This window comes from Vulpes vulpes, chromosome 12 (genome assembly GCF_048418805.1).
Source record: "Vulpes vulpes isolate BD-2025 chromosome 12, VulVul3, whole genome shotgun sequence".
NCBI lineage: Eukaryota > Metazoa > Chordata > Mammalia > Carnivora > Canidae > Vulpes > Vulpes vulpes.
Window position 1 is genome coordinate 48,919,694 of NC_132791.1, and position 21,705 is coordinate 48,941,398.

The 21,705-nt window shown below is 36.7% G+C and overlaps 3 protein-coding genes across 18 annotated transcripts in view; 1 reads left to right on the top strand and 2 right to left on the bottom strand.

Moving 5' to 3' along the window:
• PKD2L2 (polycystin 2 like 2, transient receptor potential cation channel) overlaps positions 1-981 on the bottom strand; it is a 39,625-nt gene extending 38,644 nt beyond the window's left edge. Inside the window, exons 1-3 of the mRNA XM_072731911.1 lie at positions 874-981; positions 655-768; positions 165-324 (exon numbers count right to left, since the gene is read on the bottom strand). Of these exons, the coding sequence (XP_072588012.1) occupies positions 165-324; positions 655-768; positions 874-981 (382 nt within the window). The remainder of the gene's footprint in view (positions 1-164; positions 325-654; positions 769-873) is intronic.
• KLHL3 (kelch like family member 3) overlaps positions 312-21,705 on the top strand; it is a 271,050-nt gene continuing 249,656 nt past the window's right edge. For 3 of the 13 annotated variants that reach the window (XM_072728530.1, XM_072728525.1, XM_072728528.1), the window contains exon 1: positions 390-564. The gene's annotated coding sequence lies outside the window, so the exon portion shown is untranslated. Of the gene's footprint in view, positions 565-21,705 lie in introns of all 13 variants that reach the window. The other 10 variants (XM_026001314.2, XM_072728518.1, XM_072728531.1 and 7 more) reach the window with 8 other exon arrangements.
• MYOT (myotilin) lies at positions 1,799-21,038 on the bottom strand. Of its 4 annotated transcripts, none has more exons than XM_072728535.1 (11): positions 20,578-20,672; positions 18,128-18,197; positions 17,422-17,985; positions 11,963-12,137; positions 10,769-10,873; positions 7,628-7,677; positions 6,668-6,800; positions 5,263-5,470; positions 3,189-3,354; positions 2,631-2,764; positions 1,799-2,408 (listed from the first exon to the last, which is right to left on the bottom strand). In XM_072728535.1, exons 3-11 carry the CDS (start codon positions 17,775-17,777, stop codon positions 2,236-2,238), a joined length of 1,500 nt encoding a protein of 499 aa, XP_072584636.1. In that variant the 5' UTR covers positions 17,778-17,985; positions 18,128-18,197; positions 20,578-20,672; the 3' UTR covers positions 1,799-2,235. The 4 variants fall into 4 exon arrangements, with proteins under 4 accessions (XP_072584636.1, XP_072584637.1, XP_025857104.1 ...); XM_072728536.1 differs by having other exon boundaries at positions 7,628-7,674; positions 20,578-20,671; XM_026001319.2 differs by lacking the exon at positions 18,128-18,197 and having other exon boundaries at positions 7,628-7,674; positions 20,578-21,038.

The following is a 21,705-nucleotide window of genomic DNA, read 5'->3' on the forward strand; positions in this document are numbered from 1 at the left end:
AAAAGGGACCGGTGTCCACCCCTCCTCACGGGAAGGCTGTGCGGGCTAAACGTGCTGGGAATCCTAGCTTTCCCGTGAACACACACGGGGCTCCGCCGCTCCTTCCACGCTCCTTGTAATTGCAAGTCGGCCCAGCCCCACCGCGCCTTAGGGTCACCGCTCACCACCACGGTGCCACCTCGACGCCTCCGCCATGGCGGACCTGGACAACGACGCCCGTTCGGCCTCCCCGGCGGGCCGCGCCTGCGCGTAACTTTGCGACGCGCGCCTCTTGGCTCCTGCGCCTGCGCGCCCCCTCACGCTCCTGCCCCGGCGCAAGCCGCGCTACAAGTGGCCAGCGCGCATGCGCACCGAGGATGCTCTGGAAAGCCGGCGGCCGAGGCGGGGCTGGGAGTTGCGGCGTTTGTCTCTGGCGGAGGGAGACTCGGCTTCTCGGGCGAATCTGGCTTTGGGCCTGGGGTTGGTCGTAAAAATCGTAGTAATTAATTCTAACGGGCTACTGTGTCTTGAACACCTTTTACATTTATTGGCTTGTTTAGTCTTCACATCCCCCCTTCCTGAAAGGTAGGTGTTTTATCGTCATTTTAGGTCTGGAGACGCCGAGGCGCCGAGAGAGAGGGAGAGAGAGAGAGAGAGAGAGAGTCAGTGACTTACCGAAGTGCACAGGTGGTCGGGGCAGGTGTGCTGGACGCCAGAGCCCACGCCGGTTCTCGTTAACCGAGAGCTGCTGCTGGAAATAGCTTCCACCCCGCTTGCCACCCAGTGTGGCTAAAGAAGGCGATAAATTAAAGAAAAAAAAAATTCCAGCTCTGAAGTGATTAGGTCTTGGATGAGTGAGGCCAAACAGGAGACCTTGGGAGCCCAGACTCCTACCTGGCCCAGAAGCTTTGCAAAGATGGGGAACGTTTGTAAACCAAAAAAATGGCTGTAAATGAAGGCATCCAAAACCCCACCAGGATATGAGACAGGAGAGACTCTCATGTCGGAAAAAGGGAAAATGAAATGGAATTCAGTAGAAAGGCCCTAGGGCTGGCCAGCAAAGAAAAACCATCAAGCTGTTGGGGAAGTAAAAAAAAAACAACAAAAAAAAACCGCTTTTGTGATTTCTCTGAAAGAGATGTTGAGTGATGTTGATAAATGCTATTTCATGTGTAGATAAAAAGCAAAACGAGGCCACACAGCAGTGAGGGTCAAAGACTACCAATGATAAAAGAAATAGAGGCCTAGCAAAAGGCCATGGCGAGTGGACAGGAGGCCTAAGAAGAAAGGGCTAATGTCCTAGCTTAGGAACTGTGTAATAAAAGGATTTTCCCTTCCTGTACTTAGATTCTCAGATGCTCACAAAATTATGCCTTCTAATGTTATAGGTTATCTGCACTTGAAATGTAGGAAGAACCCCCCCTCTCCCCCCACTGGCATCAAAATTTACTTAAAATACAAAAATTCGGCAGATGACTCTATAAACTCTTCTTACTGAGCCGTTGAGCTCAATAGGCTCCAAGATCTTGAAGGCTTAAGGACTTTTTTGGTTAAAACAAAATCACAATTTCAGGAGAGATCTGTCGGAATTTAAGTTATGGTGGTTGCTTGCTTTTGAATTGAAAACCATAGAAAAGTCTAGCCTAATGTCAGGAATTGACTGAGCTGTAAGTGAGCTTCATTGAGACACAGTTCTAGAACATAATATTGTTGCTTTTTGGGACCTTGTTGTTCTTAGGTTTTGCTAAGTGTTGTATAGTATGTAAAGACCAGAAAGTTACGTTTTAAATATCTAGACTTTTGTGAAGAGAAGACAGTCTTTTTAAATATTTGAAATTTTATTCTCTTTTGACATTGAACTATGGAACACTCAGATAATCTATGCCTTGTTAGTATTCCTATAAGAGAAAACAGGTAAAACGGTATTTAGAAAGCAGTACCGGTAAACCTTATTACAAGCATTAGAAGTGCTTAAAAAGTTGATGTGTATGACTTAAATGTTAAAATCTCACATTTTGAGATGGATTCTACAATTACAAACTCATATGCCCAGATTTTCCAGAGGCTTCGCAAACCAGAGAAGAAGATAGAATGTGCAAGAGTCAAAGGATAAATATAAATGTATATTAGTTATATTACCTAATTAAAGCCATAATCTGTTAATACTGCCATGGATTTATTTATTTTAAAAATTTAATTTAATTGAATATATTACTAATAATGTAGTTATTGTGTTTTCCAGTGTTGGTAACCTCATTAAAGTTCTTCACTTTCATAGAGTCCAGATTGAGCTGCCAGACGCTGAAATTCTCCTTCAGGGTTAAAAGCTTGTTTCACATCCAGACCTCTACCGTTAAGTGCGAAATATTTACTGAAAGTTGGTCGAACACGTAACTGCTTAGGGGCCGGAAGAGTTTGGTTTTGACGGACTGAAATAGATCAAATAGAGGTTAATTCAGAAAACCTGTTCTAAACAAATGGGTTGCACTAGGTATTCAGTATCAGACAGGAAAAGAAAAAAAATCAGAACTAATTATGGGGAAAATCTCATATTTTATACTATACATTTTTATATTTTGCTGGGATTTGTGTTTCTAACTAAATGTTTCTGATTAGTCCTTTATAATGCTTGGGTTTATAGCATGACATACCTGTAACATCTAATCTTGTGTTACATGTGGTCACTCCAGCTTCATTAACTGCAGACACAGTATACCACCCAGCATCTTTCTTGTTTACATCTTTTATCAGTAAAGTAACTCTTCCAGAGTTATCATGATATAAACTGAAAAGAAACAATAATAAAAAATTGAAGTATAGGAATTAATTTTCCCGTGAATGTTTATTTATGATGCCTCTGACACAGGGGGTCTGCTTGTTAGAAAACGAAACATTTGGAAATTCTGAGACTGTACCTAGTCAATGCCAAATAGGTATTGGTTTTATGGAGTTTAATCCCCCCTTTAATTTTGTTTGTGTCATAATTTCCTTGAGCCATCTTTCTTTATTGATAGCAAAAAGGTAAATCCTAGCTTTATGCCTTAAATTTTTTATTAGTAGAATCAGGGTTAATGAGGTTTATTGTATTTCTACACATGGTTTAAGAACTAGACAGTGAGATTACAAATGCATGCCATTTATAATGCATTTCAAGTGCAACTGCATTCACCCAAATAAACTAGAGGTACGTCTAAAAATACTTATCCTACCTTATTCGATCAGTGTTGAATTGTACCATTTCATTATTTCTTTTCCAGAAAAGCTTTGGTGGAGGTACAGCTGAGATTTGGCATTCTAGCTTCACTGAGTCTCCCTCAAAAACTTTTTTGCTTTGTGGTTTGTAGATAAACATTGGTGCTCTTCTATGTTCTTTTGCTACATATTAATAAAAAATTCAAGTATTGGAAATATTATAAAAAGATAAGTCAAACCAAGGTGTTATGAAATTTGTATGTTGACATAAAAAGTTTAAAAAACACTAATTCAAGAAGATTGGAAGCTTTATGTTTTAGCATTAGTTAAAACAACATACAGTAATACTATTTGGTAATATTATACCAATTAGAGTTCTAAAACAGTAATGTAATGTATTGAATTTATAATCATGTTTCATTCAAAGAATTTAAGTTATATTCTCATTTATGTCTCTTCTAAGAGGAAACATCATCAGTGGTGGCAAGACTAGACAGCTTAGGTTCAAATTCTCCATTTGCTCCACCAGCTATGCCAAATTGGGAAAAATTTGCTCAGTTTCTCTGAGGCTCAGTTTTATCTATTGTAAAATAGTTAAATAGATAATGCACTCTAAAATACATATAGGTAATAATGACTGCTCTGCCTACCACTACCTTTCAAAACTACTGTGAGGATCAGCTGGGATGATGAATGAAGAAGCATTATGTAAACTGTAAAATAGTATATGAATGTCTGTAATTGTTACGTCATTTCTTTAATTACCTGAGGGAAAAGAGGAATTGATACTATACTACTGTAACCCTAGCTTTTCTGAAGGAGAAATGAAATTGGATAGATATCTGCCAAAGCCTCTTTCAGCTCTAACATTATAGTATTTCTGGAGCTCTTGGCAAAAAAAGGATTTGCCCAAAGTTAATCACCTGAATTGGATTTGTTTTGATTCCCAGATCACTAGTTTTTCCGTTAGGCTGAGGCCCTTTATTAATTGTATCATAGAATAATCTTAAAGATTTTTCGTTGTTCCGAGTAGAATGCAAACTCAAGGAAGTTGCCCATCCTTCAACTTGATCAAGATTTTATATAATCATCAGTGAATTGTAGCAAAATATCTCTTCTACAATATAATAGGGCTTAAACCATTACAAATGAAATATATATTTAAAGTACTTAAGCTGTAATATTTTAAAGTAACTGCAGAAGTTTTCTAAGAAACTGCCTTACTGAAAAGAAATTTGAGGCATGAGTTTAGCCATACCTGTTTTCTAAAGCAAGTACGCATGTTTTTGTTATAATTAGAGACTAGTTTCATAGTAAAGAAAACAATGTAAGGCTAAAAGTTAACGTTAATTCCTCAGTTTTAAATTATGTGTGATCATGACAATTCTGTAAAAATAGGAATCAGATTATTTTGGACTATATGTCAGAGAAATGATTAGACTAATATATTCCACTTTAAGATCCTTTAGTTAAATTTAAAAATGCTTGTATAGTTGACCCTTGAACAGTGCTAGGGCATTGGAGCACCCCCCACCCTATGCAGTTGAAAATCTGCATTAACTTTTGACTCCCCAAAAAGTTAACTACTAATAGCGTACACTTGACTGGAAGCTTTAATGATAATATAAACAGTCAATTAACATATTTTGTATGTTAAATGTATTATATACTGGATTCCTAAATTGAACCAGAGAAAATATTTAAAAAATCATGAGTAAGTGAAAATAACATATACAGTACTGTGTTGTTAAAACTTTGCATGTAAGTGGACATGTGCTGTTCAAACTGATGTTCAAGGGTCAACTGTATGCCTTATTTATTTTGTCTGAAATTGCACCATTTCTTTATTTCTTTTCCTGAAAAACTTTGGTTGTAGGTCTGTCATTGAAGTTTCACTGAGTTTCCCTAAAAAATGCTCCCTTCTCTTCTACCACCACCATTCTGTGGCTTTTAGATAAAAATTGGTATTCTGCTGGGTTGTGTAGACATTAACCTTAAATATGAAGTCACCTGGGCTTTTCTTTTTTAACACTTGTTTTTAAAAATACTGCTAGATTTTAAGGAGCCCTTGTAGATCTCTTTGAAGCTTACCCAGGACATCCAGCTGCACGGTAAAGGTGGCTTCTCCTGCTCTATTCTTGGCAACACATGCATAAGCACCTGCATCTGAAGCTCTGACCACTTCAAAGATGAGTGAATGAAAACCCTTTTCAGACACTATCATTTTGTGAAAATCATCTGATTGAACTGGTCTTCCATTCAGATACCATGACACATCAGGAGCTGGCAATCCGCTTACCTGGAAAGGAAAACAGAAGATGACAGTATTTTAAATTATATCATCACTGGAACCTATTTGTCCTTTTACAGATTTTAACCATTCTAGTGTATGAGTGGGTTTGTGATGCAAAATGCAAAGCAAGAGCTTAAAAAGGTATTTGGTTTCAACGATTTTTTTTTTTTTAACAAAACAGTGGAAATTAAAACTCGAAATTAACTTAGTATTTTCAGACTACCTCAAACCAGATCTAACCCTTTTGTATGTAACCTCAGGCTCCTTAAGATCTCTCAGTTACTATAATTAGAATATCAGTTTATGTTATGTAGGTCTCCACAAGAAATAGGAAGTGCTATGGCATTTTTCACTAATGGTGACTGCAAATGAAGTCCCACGGGGACATACATGTGACACTTGCTGATCTAATGAATGACTTTACCAAAACAGAGTGTTCTTGAGCGATAATTCTGGTTTTTAAATGCCAGTTTGTTAAGTGTTTTTCTTTAACCCTTAATAATTAAATCCATATACTTTGATTCATAAGGAATCCAGAAAAATATTTTATAAGAAAAGGATTCCAAAATGAGGATAGTAAAAATGGAGGTCTTTCTAAAGATCCCTTCTAGCTTAAAGAACTCTTCTAGGCCAACTGAGTAGGTTAGCTTGAATTTCTTAATGGAGAAGAATTAAAGAGGCATTTTGCTTTAGAAATTCTATTGTTTTGGTAGTTTCACTTATGTACTTTATGCCTGTTTACTCAGTTAAGCCTCATAATTTTATGAGGAGGTACGTTTGTTACTCCCATTTTACAGAGGACACAGAAAACAGAGAGGTTAATTGCCCTATCTGAGGTTACACAGCTGTATAGTGCCAGAGCCAGGATTCAAACCCAGGTAAGCTTGGCTCCAGAATTTTTGTTCTTACCCACTGTACATGTTATTTGTTAAGGTGTTCAGTAAGTTATTTATTTTGGGGGGGGGGGGCAGGAGCAGACTGGGAGAGAGACTCTTATACGGGCTCCATGCCCAGCCCAGAGTCTGACGCGGGGCTCAATCTCACAGTCCTGAGATCAAAACCTGAGCCGAAATTCAGAGTTGAACACTTAACTGACTGAGCCACCCAGGTGCCCCAGGTGTGTAGCAAGATATGAAGAGCAAGAGGACATTTTCCAAAACGTAGTGTCTTGGTAATTTTCCTCCAGTGTTTTTGAGCTCTTACTTTGAAATCCATTCTGCAGAATCTTCCTTCTTCAATTGACATGTTCTCTGGCACTTGAATGAAACGAGGTGGGTAAAATTTCTCCTGGATTGCATCCTGATCATTCACATCTCCCCTTGAAGATGACCTACTTCTACAAAAATATTTTAATAATCACTATGTAGGAAAGTTGTCATTGTTCTTCCTTTTACACAAATATAGTTAAGCCACTGGATTGGAACCCAGAGTCTCTAATGTTTGATATGTTAGTGTAATAACAATAGAGAGAAGCCTTGGAACTCCTATTTAGCAGTGGCATATTTGTTGATTATTAGAAATGGTAGCAATTTAGAAACGTCTGGTACAAATTATATATCTTTGTGTTTTCTATACAATGCTATAAATTGATGAAGAAACTGATTACAATGCAGAGTACCCCATGGACAGTTCTTTTTTTTTAATAATAAATTTATTTTTTATTGGTGTTCAATTTACCAACATACAGAATAACACCCAGTGCTCATCCCGTCAAGTGCCCCCCTCAGTGCCCGTTACCCATTCACCCCCACCCCCCGCCCTCCTCCCCTTCTACCACCCCTAGTTCATTTCCCAGAGTTAGGAGTCTTTATGTTCTGTCTCCCTTCCCATGGAGAGTTCTTATCATGTGCAATGATTTAGTAATTGGAATTGGGTTTCAATTACCATGAGAAAGTTGCTTAACATGGACATGTGGCCCTGGCTTATATGACCAAAACATATAAAAAAGACTTCCTCTGAGATCTAGCTCTGATAATTAGCAGATAAAAATTTTGATCATCCTCTTAGGCATTAGAAAATTCACATTTTTAAAAATAAAAAGTGTAGAAGGCTTGTAAGGCTTTATAGATACTACATTTTTAAGCTGAAAATATTTTTGGTAGCAAAATGTTTCTTTAAGAATGAGAAGAAAAAAAAAAGAATGAGAAGAAAAATTATTTTTACCTTACTTGTGATGTAGGAACTTGCAGTCGTGCATGTTCTAAGTTGTGCTGCTTGAAATTAGAACAAAGTGAGATTGTCAACATGATTGTTAGCTTGAAATGAAGCAGAGTTAAGTATCATAGTTGAACATCTCTTTGCTGACTGTATTTGGGCAGTCATGGTTAATCACATATATAGTTGATCCTTTGACAACACTGGTTTGAACAGCACAGACTCACTTATATGAAGGTTTTTTTTTTAAAAGATAAATATAGTACAGCACAGTACTTTATATTTTCTCAGCATCTTTTTCCTCTATTTTAAGAATATAGTATATAATACATATAGCACACAAGATCTGTGTTAATCTACTTATTGGTAAGGCTTCTGGTCAACAGTAGGCTATTAGTTGGGGAGTCAGAAGTTATATGTGGATTTGAACTATTGTTTGGGGGGCTCAGCACCTCTAACTCCTGCATTGTTCAAAGGTTAAGTATTAAAAACAACTGAAGTATAGTACACTGACCTTCTAATACTCTAGCAAGAAATCCCCGTAATTAATAGGACTATTCAACAGGCATGGTATATGAAAATTAGCTAGCCTTGGAATTTTTGGTGGTTCATATTTCATATGAGTATTTTACAACAAAGGGTGATGTGTCCCCCTGGTGTATTTGAAATGAGAGCACATAGTACAGATTGTCCTTTAGTAAAACAGGAATAGACATGAAGTCACTTGTGTTGGCAGTTTATTCAGGGTATTATGCCTACTGTTCAAAAGTGCACTAGCAGCAGTTAACACATATTAGACTGGAAAATACTTCTCTTTTTAGCTTATGGCACAAAATCATGATGGACACCGTGAAAGGTATGTGTAGAGCTATGAGAAGGTTTGAAGAAACATTAAATATTTCCTGCTAAATAAAGGTATATTTAAGGAAACTTTTTTTTTTTTTTTTTTTTAAGATTTTATTTATTTACTCATGGGAGGCACAGAGAGAGAGAGGCAGAGACATAGGCAGAAAGAAAAGCAGGCTCCATGTAGGGACCCTGAGGTGGGACTCAATCCTGGGACTCCAGGATCACGCCCTGGCCCTAAGGCGGCTGCTCAAACACTGAGCCACCCAGGCATCCCAAGGAAACATCTTTTAGGATTTATATTTGAGCCCCAGGAAATTATTTCCATTTGGGAATAAAACCAGAGATTGATGGAAATCATAATTAAATATCTTCTCATATACTTAGTACTTATTTTGTGTATTTCACAAAATACATGTGCAATGATAAATTTACTTGTTTGAATGAAGCTGATCAGGAACAAGCCTGTGGGATTGCATAGTAGGCAAGACAAGTGAAGAATATATATGTATCCAAATATCTGGAAAACATTTATATATATATATAAATTGCACACACACATATATATATGTGCAACAAATCTGAGTACAAGTTATTTTGTAATGAATATGTTTAATGTATTTGGTCATTTTAAAATAAAATTCTTAAAACTAACAAATTTTGATTAGTCTTAAGGTTATCTAAGCAAAATGTCAAAAAAATTCATTTATCAAGTCAGTTGAGTTTTTGATAAAGTCATCTGATTAAACCTCAAATATCCAAATTTTTGACTTTTTCCTATAGTAGTGGTTTGAATATATATATTCATATTCAGAATTTAATATTTCAGTTTTACATAATTTGATGACATCTTGGGTTATTAGAATGTTTGAAGCATACAAAATCTAGGATTTATCTTTTCTGATTTCATGATATTTTGCTGCTATCTTTTTTCTTGGTACCATCACCTTCATACCATCACCTTCATTTTAATGTATTTAAGGAATGTATGAGAAAAATGATACATTGGTGCCCTCAAAACCATACACTGAATTTATAACATTGGCCATCAATATAATGTTTTGAGTTACTTCTAACAGAGGTAGTTTCACATCTTGTAATCTGTACAGTCCAGAGCCCAACTCAGAGTAGGTGCTCCATATAAATGAACTAATCGAATGAATGTATGGACCGTTGAGTAGCTAAAAAGAGATTCAAGTTCTGTTTTCATTTTCTCATTACTTGCCCTATTAGACCCTGCTCTATCCTTTTTAGTAGGTCTAATCACCTTTAACAAAACAAAAATTCTATTTTCAATTTCCTGTGCTTAGAGGCTTGGGGTTCTTGGGTGTCGAATCTTATCCCTTTGGCTCCCAGTTTCTTGTGGAGTTTTTGGCAAGAAATGAGAGGTGACTACACAAGGAAGACAGCAGTAACAGTTCAGTCTGTTCTTCAACTGTGTATTTGTCTTCAGGGTTAAGTTTACTTGTTGGAATGAAGCTGATCAGGAACAAGCCTGTGGGATATTCACTTTTGCCCTCCATGAAGTTTATCTGTTCTTTGAAAGGATCCTTTTGTTAATCTTAGAGCCGTTACTCAAGGCTTTTTTATTGTTGCTGTTGCTTGTTTTGTTTTTAATAAGAATTTTTGAATACACTAACAAAGGGAATTGGATGTTTCATTAGTTTCACAATTTTATTTAAGTTATTTATTTATTTATTTATTTATTTATTTATGAATGAATGAATGAATGAAAGAGCACAAGGAGGGAAAGAGGCAGAGACAGGGAGAAGCGTACTCCCTGCTGAGCAGGGAGCTGGAAGTGTGGCTCAATCCCAGGACCCTGATATCCTGACCTGAGCTGAAGTCAGACACTTAACTGACTGAGCCTCCCCGGTGCCCTCACAATTATATTTTAAAATATTGAAATGATTAACAGCTTACGAGAAAAGGTTATAATTACTATAGCTTAGAGTTTTAACTTCTGTCATATTAAAGATTTACAACTCATAAATTGTCTATCCCTGCAAACCTTGGAAAAAGAGTTGTAGATGTAACAGACTACTAAATGTCCAGATGAAAAGTGACACTCTTAGCCTTTTGATATTTTGACTTTGTGACATTTCATATGCTGATATTAGAAGGCAAGAAAATGGGGTAAAATTTTAAGTTTGTATATTTTAGCTCATGTGGCCTCTCCTTTTTATACATAATGGAGCATGGAAATGATTGACTTTTGCTTCAAATGGTATTTGTAAGCATTTGGAAAACAAGACATTTAAAAATCACACCACAGAAAAGTAGGTAAAGATGATTATAATTTACCTGTGGTGAGTCTTGTGCCTCACTGTCATTTTGAGCTTGAAATACGGCAGCTGCATTCTGTGGTCCTAGCAATCTGCGAGCCATCTTCTCCTCATATGTTAGCCGCTTTAAATAAATCATTAAGGAGATAGTAATGAGATGTAATAAAACTTGTTTGCATATCTTTACCTTAAAACTACCAAGAATTACACTAAAGAAGTATAGTTCTGTCGAATTACAGATATTATGTTTTAAAACTTTGTTTTCATTCAAAGCATTTCCCTTCCATTCTAATGCTACCTCCCTCATCTGTTTTCCTCTTGCTCTTAGGAGACGCAGGCATAACCACCCTTAAGTAAGGCTATCCCAAGTCAAGGGAAGTTCTTCACCTTCCTTTTTGTTCTGCATCTTCTCGTTTGCTCCATCTTTGAAGATTGTACAACATATCCTCACATGGAGAAATAACTTTTATTAAATGAAATTTCATTAAATATTAGATTTATTTTCTGTTTGAAAGCAGTGCAACTGGTATGTTAAATGTATTTGGATTTAAGGTGTATAGTACTGTTTCAAAGATAAGTGACTGATATAGTAGGTACAGAAGAGTTGTCTCATAAATCTCATAGCTATATGTCCAATAGTAAATACCACAGCATACGAAGAAGTCGAGAGTATTTCCTATTGGTTATTTGGTCATCAGACATATTTTATGAGAGAGTAATGCTTAAAATTTCTATTAAATTTTTCAGATTTCTTTTTCTTCTCATGCTTCATTCTTTTTTTAAAGATTTTATTTATTCACGAGTAACACACACACACACACACACACACACACACACACACACACAGAGGCAGAGACACAGGCAGAGGGAGAAGCAGGTTTCATGCAAGGAGCCTGATGTGGGACTCGATCCTGGGTCTCCAGGGTCACAACCCCAGGCTGAAGGCGGCACTAAGCCACTGAGCCACCAGGGCTACCTGCTTCATTCTTTTACATTGTTTTACATTCTCTACTTCTTTTGTGTCATTCTACTACTACTGAAAACCAAGAGGTGGTTTAATGCGTAGTATTTGATATTGGATCCAAATAGTTCTTCATTTTAGATAATCCTATCCCTTGAGGATTATATGGACATAGATCTGTGAGTTAGAACTTTCTTAGATTAGATTTTATAGTTTAATTGGCTTTTTGTGTAAAATAGACATTTAGCTTACTTGATTTCCATTATGAAGAAGACTGTCTTTGCATTTTAGCTTTCTCTCCAAATCTTGAATCAGAGCTTCTTTTGATCCTTGTATTTCATGGTCAGGAGTCCTTGGGATGGGCTTAGCATTTGTACTTTGGGATGGCTTAGCATTTACAGGTTGGCCAAATGAGGGTTGTTGGTAGCTTTAAAAAGAAAAAATATATTTTATTTTATTTTTTTAATTTTTATTTATTTATGATAGTCACAGAGAGAGAGAGAGAGAGAGAGAGAGAGAGAGAGGCAGAGACACAGGCAGAGGGAGAAGCAGGCTCCATGCACCGGGAGCCCGACGTGGGATTCGATCCAGGGTCTCCCAGATCGCGCCCTGGGCCAAAGGCAGGCGCCAAACCGCTGCGCCACCCAGGGATCCCGAAAAAATATATTTTAATAAAGTTTTTATTTATTTAAGTAATCTCTATACCCAGTATGGGGCTTGAAATCAGGACCTTGAGATCAAGAGTCACATGGTCTGTGACTGAGCCAGTCAGTCACCCCAGAAAGATTTTTTTAAAAAGATCTTCAAAGTAAGATGTGGTACTAAAACAGAATTGACCTTTCTCTGTCAGTTACCTTTATACAGGTTGAAACTACCACTTAGTACTATTAGCGTTGTTAAAAACAATTTTCTAGCAACAGTCAAGAGGGATTTAATAAGAATGGTTACTAGCTTTTTTTTTTTTTTTTGTCTTGGCAAATTAAAATTTAGCGGCTGGAGGAATGAATTAGATTAGGCATAAGGAGGATGTCCTTCCTGGAAGATCTTCCCTAAAGTAGTGAGAGAGTAAGTCTAGTTACTGGCTGCTTGAGAGTTCTTACAGTCTTAGAATTCAATTTGGTAAGTTTGTTTCATGAGTGAATACCATTCTCAGCCCCCTATGATCTCATGTTGAAGTTTGAAATTGGTGATGATGGGAGTATGTACAACAGGAAAATTGGTAAAATACCACAAATCATAGATCCTTTCTCCAGGGCTGATTGTTAAACATTTACCAGCGTGACCACTGGTATTTAGTGAATATTCTGTTGATTTGAATGTAGTCTACAGTTGACATAGTCTGGCTTTTCTTTTAACTCCCAATTCCTATTAATTTGTTAGCTTACACAATTCAAGTGTGGTACTATGTAACAAATAGCTTTTACAGTAACAGTGATTTCTTAAATGTTGCTGACATGATTTTTAGAGAAAGAAAGGAATAATTAGAGGAGGAAGGAGTAAGAAATATAACCTGAATGAAAAGGGGAGTTGGAGGGAAAAAAGCAAATTTGAATAGTAGTTGAAGAATTTGGTTTAAATCCGTATTCCAAATTCTGATCCTAAGTTATCTTGAAAGATGTTTTAACCCCTTCCTGCATTCCCCGGTTGATTGTGACAGAGTGCAGGGGGTAGGGATTCCTGTATTACTAGATTTGTTAGGTAGCTTGTACTTTACCAGTTGTTTGTTCAGATTTCACCTGGTTTATTCATTTAGGGCCCAGCAGGCAAGCACTTATATCTGTTTAATGCAGGATAACTGGTCACTACCCTCACTGAATATTTTAGCAGTCTCATAATAAACCTCTAGTTACCAAGATGAGGCAGCTTGGATCTCTTTTCTGACCTGTTCCTGTCCAGATATTTTCAAGGCATTAAAAGAACTTACAAGCAGGTCCGTGGCTGGCTCAGTCTGTTAAGTGTCTGCCCTCTCCTCAGATCATGATCTGGGGGCCCTGGGATGGAGCCCTGTGTCGGGTTCCCTGCTAAGTGGAGAGTCTGCTTGACACTCTCCCTCTGTGCTCTCTCTTGCATATGCGTGCTCTCAAATAAATAAAAAATCTTAAAAAAAATAAAAGAACTTATAAGCTAAGTGGAAATTTATCTCATTTGAGAGGAGATGGAGTTTTAATTCTTGCAGGCTTTGGAGACTTGGTTAGTAATCTCTAGATTATAAACATTCTGAAGTAAAAAAGATGGCTTATTACTAACCGTTGTAATGTTTATTTTCACACATGAAGTTATGGTATAGACATTACTCTATCAGTTGAATGAATGAATGTTTTTATTTGTATTCAGGATGCTCTGTATTGAAGGTTGATGGTACACAGTTCTCCCCTTTACATTTTAGGTCTTCAGGGCTGTCTATATTAATGCTTAACTAAAGTCTGATTTGTTCAGTTAAGTAAATAACTAAATCAAGTGTTTAAATAAATAGTTATTATTTTTTAAGATTCAATTCTCGTGTCAAAATGGTAAAATTCCTTTGGTCTTACAGATCTATTATTCTTACTATATGAAGTTTTGATAGCCTATTTTTTTAAGATTTTATTTTTTATTTATTTTAGAGAGTGGAGAGAGAGAGGGAGAGAATCTTAAGCATACTCTACACTGAGTGCAGAACTCCATGTGGGACTTGATCTCTCAACTCTGAAATCATGACCTGAGCTGAAACCAAATTAGACATTTAACCAACTAAGCCACTCAGGAGCCCCATAGCCTCTTTTCTTTTCTTTTCTTTTCTTTTCTTTTCTTTTCTTTCTTTCTTTCTTTCTTTCTTTCTTTCTTTCTTTCTTTCTTTCTTTCTTTCTTTTTGATGTTAGCCTACCATCTTTATAAAATTTACATTTGTTAAAGTGAATTAGAATCAAATAAAGTTGTTTTTGTACTGTCATAATATAATGCAATATATCTAAGAAATCTTGAAGGATTATCAGAACCAAGCGTGAGAATCACTGATATGTATGTGATCTAGTCACATTCACTGAATTCCCCTATCAACTTATTTTTTTTAAGATTTATTTATTTATTTATTCATGAGAGACACAGAGAAAGGTAGAGACATAGGCAGAGGGAGAGCACGCTTCCTTGAGGAGCCTGATGTGGGACTCAACCCCAAGACCCCAGGATCACAATCTAAGCCAAAAACAGATGCTCAATCACCGAGCCACCCAGGTGCCCCTCTCTTATGATTTTTTTCTTTTCTTTTTTAATATTTTATTTATTCATGAGAGATGCAGAGAGAGAGAGAGAGGCAGAGACACAGGCAGAGGTAGGAGCAGACTCCATGCAGGGAGCCCGATGTGGGACTTGATCCTGGGACTCCAGGATCACACTTTGAGCCAAAGGCAGATGCTTAATTGCTGAACCACTCAGGTGTTTCCCCCCCACCTCCCATCAGTTTAGATGGCCTAAATGTTAAGACTAGATATGTGCTCATATTTATAAACTAATATTATTCTTGAACCCTGCTTCACCCGTCTTTTTATTCCCTATCATTAATCAGTAATTAAAATTAGTAATTTTGTTATAGATCATAAAACTGAATCACCGAGCAGGTAAGGCACACTTGCTGAATGTCACACAGCAGGCTTTTTGAATGGAATAATTAGAATTAGAGATATCCTCAATTTCTGATTGACTGAATAAAATGTTTGCTTAAGGGTTTCCTCCTGATGAAAAGCTAAATAAAGCTTTCAAAGCAATCTAGGTCAGAATCCAAGGGATTATTTTGAAGGCAGGGTGAACTTCAGGCCACCATAACAATGAGGGAGCTGTGCACAAATGTTCAAAGGGCCAGAGCTTTCCACCCTGTGCAGCTGGACACCCAATGGATATCAAGTGGCTGTGGGAAGATTAAAAGAGTTATCTATGATTGCTGCAAATGGAGCAGCTAAAGCTGGATCTTTGATCTCTGGTTTGGGGACCTCTTATGCTTATTTCTTATCCTCTCCATTTTTGCCTTTTTCTTTCAGTTCTGTGCACAGAGCCAGGAACATGATTGAGGTTCCATAATATTTGTAGCTTTCTTTTCTGGGCAGATATTTGGAATAGGGTTGAAAGACTAAGGCAAAAGAGTGTAGTCAGAACAGGTTGTTTATTTATTTGGCCTTGGTCCCCAGAAAAGATGATTTTAGATAAAAAATGCTCAATAGGAGATCTGAAAATAATAGAAAGGTAGATGAAAAATGATCATTGGGGTAAAATGTAACAAGAAAAATCTACAATGTGTGATGATGGGTATAACGGAAATTTTGGAGGGAAGAGAAAGAGAGGGCTCCTAATTCTTAAAGGCATCTTTAAAAAAAGGTTGGGACGCCTGTATGGCTCATTGGTTGAGCATCTGCCTTTGGCTCAGGTTGTGATCCCTGGTCCTGGGATCAAGTCCCGCATTGGGCTGCCTGCAAGGAGCCTACTTCTCCCTCTGCCTGTGTCTCTGCCTCTCTCTGGGTCTCTCATGAATAAATAAATAAAATCTGTTAAAAAAATATTAGGTCAAATGAATGCCATTTTTTGTAGGTGAAAAATAGTTGACTATCAGCCATTTCAAGTGGTTCAACCTAATATATATAGGATTCTAACATATTTTTGGCTTTCTTCATTTTGATTTTTTAAGATGTATTTTTTGCAGATTGACTTGCTGTAGTTGGTTCAACTGTTTCCAGAGTTGTCACCAACAATAGGAATCTCTAGAAAAATTAGCCTCCAGAGAAGACTGAGGGAAATTATCAAGCGTCTCAGCAAATTTGTTGATAAGTTTGTAACAAAACATATTCCATCAGACAATTTTTCAGATGCCTCTGAATTATCCGGTGTGTTAGCCAAGGGATAGGAAAACTGATATCTCTAGGTTTGCATAAGCACAAAGTATTTAGTTCATGTTTTAAAAAAAGCACAGCCACCATGTCCTTATTCATATCAGGTTCTCCTAGGATAGTTTTGGGGCTTTGCAAGTAGTACATGCTTGCATAAGGCACCAGGTATTCTTCTCTTTATTTAGACAGAACAATCAGCTCAACCAGTTTGGATGAATGTGGTTTTAATTACCAAAGGGAATCCTAAGGTCATGTATCTGTTCAAGCCTTTCTTCTGATTATAGTAAGGAAAATGCATACACTTCAGCATCTGAATCCCAGGTTTTTATTTAAAAAAATTTTTTTTTTAAGCCAACTGGATATTCAGGGTCAGAGGGGAAATGGATAGGAAGAAAAGACTGAGACCGAGAAGACATTTAATAGCCTCTGCTTATGTGAGAGGAAATCCTATCTGAGGAAGAGCAGACAGGTGTTCTTCATCTCAGCTGAGCCCAGAACCAGAGGAATTAAATTTACAGCATGAGAACCTTAACTTAGAACTGGGAGAGAATAGTTCACTGTTCATGGGTATGTTAGGAATCTTTTTTTTTTTTTTGAAGATGGAAAATAGGTAAGTAATAGTATGTGATAATAGGTAATTTGGGTTTAGCTTAATATAAGCACTAGAGAATGGATCAGATAAAACCTCTTACTGCCGGCATCCTGATTCAAGGTGTCTTAGGAGAATGATGTGAGACCTTGAGGTCAAGTTGCCTGTTTAGATAACAAATAGAGAACCAGGACATCCCCCGCCCCCCACTCTTCAGATGCAAGGTCAGTGTATATGCAATATATAGTTATACATAAAAGAAATTCACTTACTTGGAGTCCACATTGGAAGGGATTTTACTGCTACTATAATCAGGCTGTGATGGTAATATGGAGCTGAGGAAGCTGGCTGGGGACTGGTTATAGGTGGCCGTAACCCTTTGGCCTGGGTTGGAGCCAGCATGCTGCTGGGGAGAAGCAGGGAAAGCAGAGGAGGACATGGTGACATGAGAGCTCACTGTTGAGGAGGCACAATATCTTTGCTCTGAGCATTGGCGGGGCTGGATGATAATGGAAGACTGTTTGGTCTGGCTAGAATAGCTGGAGGTTTCCGGTCCGGGAGGCTGCAGTCTGGAGCCACATGGATTTTGGGATTGAATGAAGTGTTTTGGACGTTCGTAGTTAAACATGCTTAGCTGGTATATGGAAGATGAAGGCAATTTATTACTGTAATAATTTGCTCCTGGAAGAGTGGGGTCCTTAATTTGGGGTGGCAAGCCTGGAATCACAGACAGTCCCAAGGAATCAGAAGCAGTCTTGGTCTGCCCCTCGTTGAGATCTTGGGAATATTGTGCTCCTGTCTTTGATGGAGTAGACTTCTCTTGAAGAATATTGTTCCTTCAAAAGGCAAAAAAAAAAAAAAAAAAAAAAAAAAAAAAAAAAGATTCAGTTAAAATATTTTCATAAAAAAATATTGTTTGTTTTACATCTTTACGAGCGTATACAGCTTTTTTTTTTTCTTATATGCTTTCAAGGTCACCTCAAGGTGGAACTTCCCTGGCTTCTAGGCCTCTTCCTTTAGCTCTGTCTTTGTACAAATGACTTTTCTCCTGAGAACAAGAAGAAATGATTTATTAATATTTGTTTGCCTCTGGGTAATTCTTAAAGCATGCCCAGTGACTTTCAAGATAAAGGAGTGGGAAGTTTGAGTTTGGCAAGTGGTTGGTTACTTACGGAAAGAAGTTCTGTGATGTTGCTCAGTGTGATAATTTTATGGTTTTAAGATTAACTTTTGCCCAGAAGATTCAGTTTTATTAACCACAGAGATTTAATGATTTAAATTATTAGCTGTTAAATATCTAACATTCAACTCCCATTCAGTCTGTATTTTTCCTGTTGCTCATGAAGACCAATGAAAGCTCTTCTGATACACCAGTTAATTAATGTCCTGGTGATCTGTGATGAATGATGTCCTGCTAAATCAAGGGGAACAGTAAGCTTTTTTATAAAGAACATGAGCGTCTGCATTTATTCCTTCATCCTTTTAGAATTTCATAAAGTAGAAGGAACATGTATAAATCATTGTTGTCAACTTGGAGTGTATTCTTTTTTTTTTTTTTTTTTTTACCTTTCAATGTACTGCCTCTTTTTCTTTCCTTGATTCCAAATTGACCATAGTGCCAAACTAAATGATAATTAAGGAATCTGTGTCTTTCTTTGTGTATGTATGTATGTCTATTCCAGAGCGATATATAAATTCTTGTTATTTTTAGATTATCTAGTTATTGGTGTCGATATTCTCTTAGTTTGCTTTCTATTTTTTCATATTTCATGTGTATTTTAGACTAATTCTGAAATTGTTTCAGCTTCTCTTTTACTCTTTTTCCCGAAATGGCAGACAAGGATGTATAGAAGGATGTAAGGCAGTATGAAGCTAGTTATGCCTTACCAGAAAGGATGGGTGCTATTTCTCTGACTTAATTCTGCATTGGTTCTTCTGACTTCCTATAATCCCCATTTTTCTTTTTTTTTTTTTTTAATCCCCATTTTTCCTTAGATGAATCTTTTGCCCCTAAAATCAACCTTGAAGGATTATATTTGTCTCTGATTTCTTCCATTATTATGGTAAATCTAAGTGGAACTATATGTAGACATTATACACACAGACTAACCCTATGAATTGCGGCGTTAATTCTGTCTCTAATCAAAATATCAGGTAATTTAGTTCAAAATACATTTAATTTTACATAGTATAAGCCAACTCTGAGATAATGATAAATTAAACTTTTAATTGATAAAGCTAACCTGTCATCATCAAAATGAGATCTTAAAGTTGTTTAATTTCCTATCTTGAAGAACGTATCATTTTTAATGAACAAAATTCAGACCAAATAGCTTTATCCTAAGGCTATGCAGGTAGTTTAGAGTTAAATTAAAACTAGCAGTTTTAGGAAAGAACAAATGTGACTTAACAGTGAAGAGGAAGATTCTGTTGAAAAAGAACACTTAAAAATCCATATATTCCTTAATTTCAAGTTTATGAACACAAACATGTTCAAGTAGAGTGCATTTTAGTAATTAACTATATTAGGCCTTTAAATTGTTGGAGGAAAACATCCAGAAGGAGGCTTTAATTAGATCTTCTCAAAAAAGGGCTCTATTTCAAGGCAAGTAGTTTTATAGTTATGGGCTTATTCATTGCATTGCAGAATTAAATCCAAATTTGGTTCTTAAATTCCTTTTTAGGAAGGCAAATCATTCAGATTCATTTCATATAGCAAGTAATAAACTGTTTAACAAAGAGCCAGTAGTTATTTTCCAAATGTTCCCTGTTTTTTTAAAATATATGTTTTTAGAATATCAACTATCTTGTACATTTTGGTATCAGCCAGCATAGTTAACAATTACTGTTATTTTCAAAGCTCAATTGAAAATATGTTCTTTCAAAAGTTTCATTGTTCCCATGTTTCAACAAAATTTTATGCAGTTGCTCAAATAGATAACTCTGAGAAGCTTTCCTTCATATTTGTAGTCACTGTCCAAAGACTTAATTCTATAATAGATTCTTTTACATGACAGTATCATTTTATTCCAAATAATCGTAAATACATTTCAAAGATTTTATGAGTAAAATACTATGCAGTTTCCTATTTAAAAATCTTAACTTTTTCTTTCTAATACAGTTCAGACTTGCACAAAAACTGATTGGGGGTATATCCTAGGACATCAATTACAGTCAGACCAAGTATCCCAGAAAAAATGATTTAAAAATACTAACACACGACCATCTTTCCTTGTACCTTTTCTATAATGCCTTCCAGTTTCAGTGTAATGAGTAAGTTACTTTCTCCTCACATTTCTGTATAATAACATGATGTTGTGACTTTCAAACATCTTATGTGAAAATCATCTTTGTGCACATTCCTCTGATTTGGACAGAAACACAAAAACAAAACCCCAAACTGTAGCAGAAATAAAGATGGGACTTACCCGTCGTTCCAGAGGGTGCCAGCTGGGTTTAACCCACTACTGAAGGGAAGGAAGAGGCAACCCCTTCCCTCACAGACTAATCTAGTGGCTCTGTGCTTAGTATTATAGCGCCACTGACTTTTATCAGCTGCCAAACAGTGACATCTGATGTGCTTGCCTGTCCATCTACCTATGCTGGCATGTCAAAGTAAGAGTCCACAATCTAAACAATATCTCAGATGTCTCAGTGATATTTAAGGAGTGGGATTACATGAGCTTCTCTTGCAGGCCTCTTTATTTTAGATGTGAATTTTGACTGTGAGCTTTAGCAAGCTCATGCAGGAGGAAGAGCAAAGAGTTGGGAAGTGGAAAAAAGTCTAAAGAAACTCAAGTTTCTTTATTGTGATGAGGGCTTGGAATCTTTCCTATTTAAGAAAGGACTAAAGGGGAGACTGTATTCCAAGACTGATGTTCTATCTAGTAAAAAATTTTCCAGAAACAAGACAGGGATTGATGGGTTCCAAACTGATTTGTATTGGGTAGTTGTTCTTCTGAAGGCTCCCCCCCCCCCCCCCCCCCCCCCCGCCTTGCCAAATAGAAGTAGGGGTGGAGCAAAGTCCAAGCAGTTTGTTTCAAGAGACAGGGTGTGGTCTTGGCAAAGCAAGAGAGCATGGTGATGGTGGTGTATCACTGGGAAGGTGGTGAAGTGGAAAAACATGATTTAGTTTCTTAGCAAGTTTTCAGAATCTGTATGGCATATGCCTCTATGACCTTGTTCTTTTGTTCTTCAAGAGTTTTGAAACACTTAAGAAATTACCAGACCAAAAAAAAAAAAAAAAAAAAAAAAAAAAGAAAGAAAGAAAGAAAGAAATTACCAAATAAGCATTCTATAAATTTAGGGCTTTATATTGTCAACTCTTTCCTTCATCTCCCTTAACTCTTAGCAGTTAAACAATTTCCTTTCTCTTTTCACTGAGGAGACTGTCTTGGTATTTTGGTTTCCATTTTTGTTAGGGAACTAAATAATTACAGAGGAAGAAACTTTCAGATCAACAACAGAAGTAGTAAAGGGGTAGGTGGCATGAGTATCAGATCAGTTGAGTGGAATTATCACCATTTAGTGTTTTCAGTTTTGGTATGTTTCTTCTG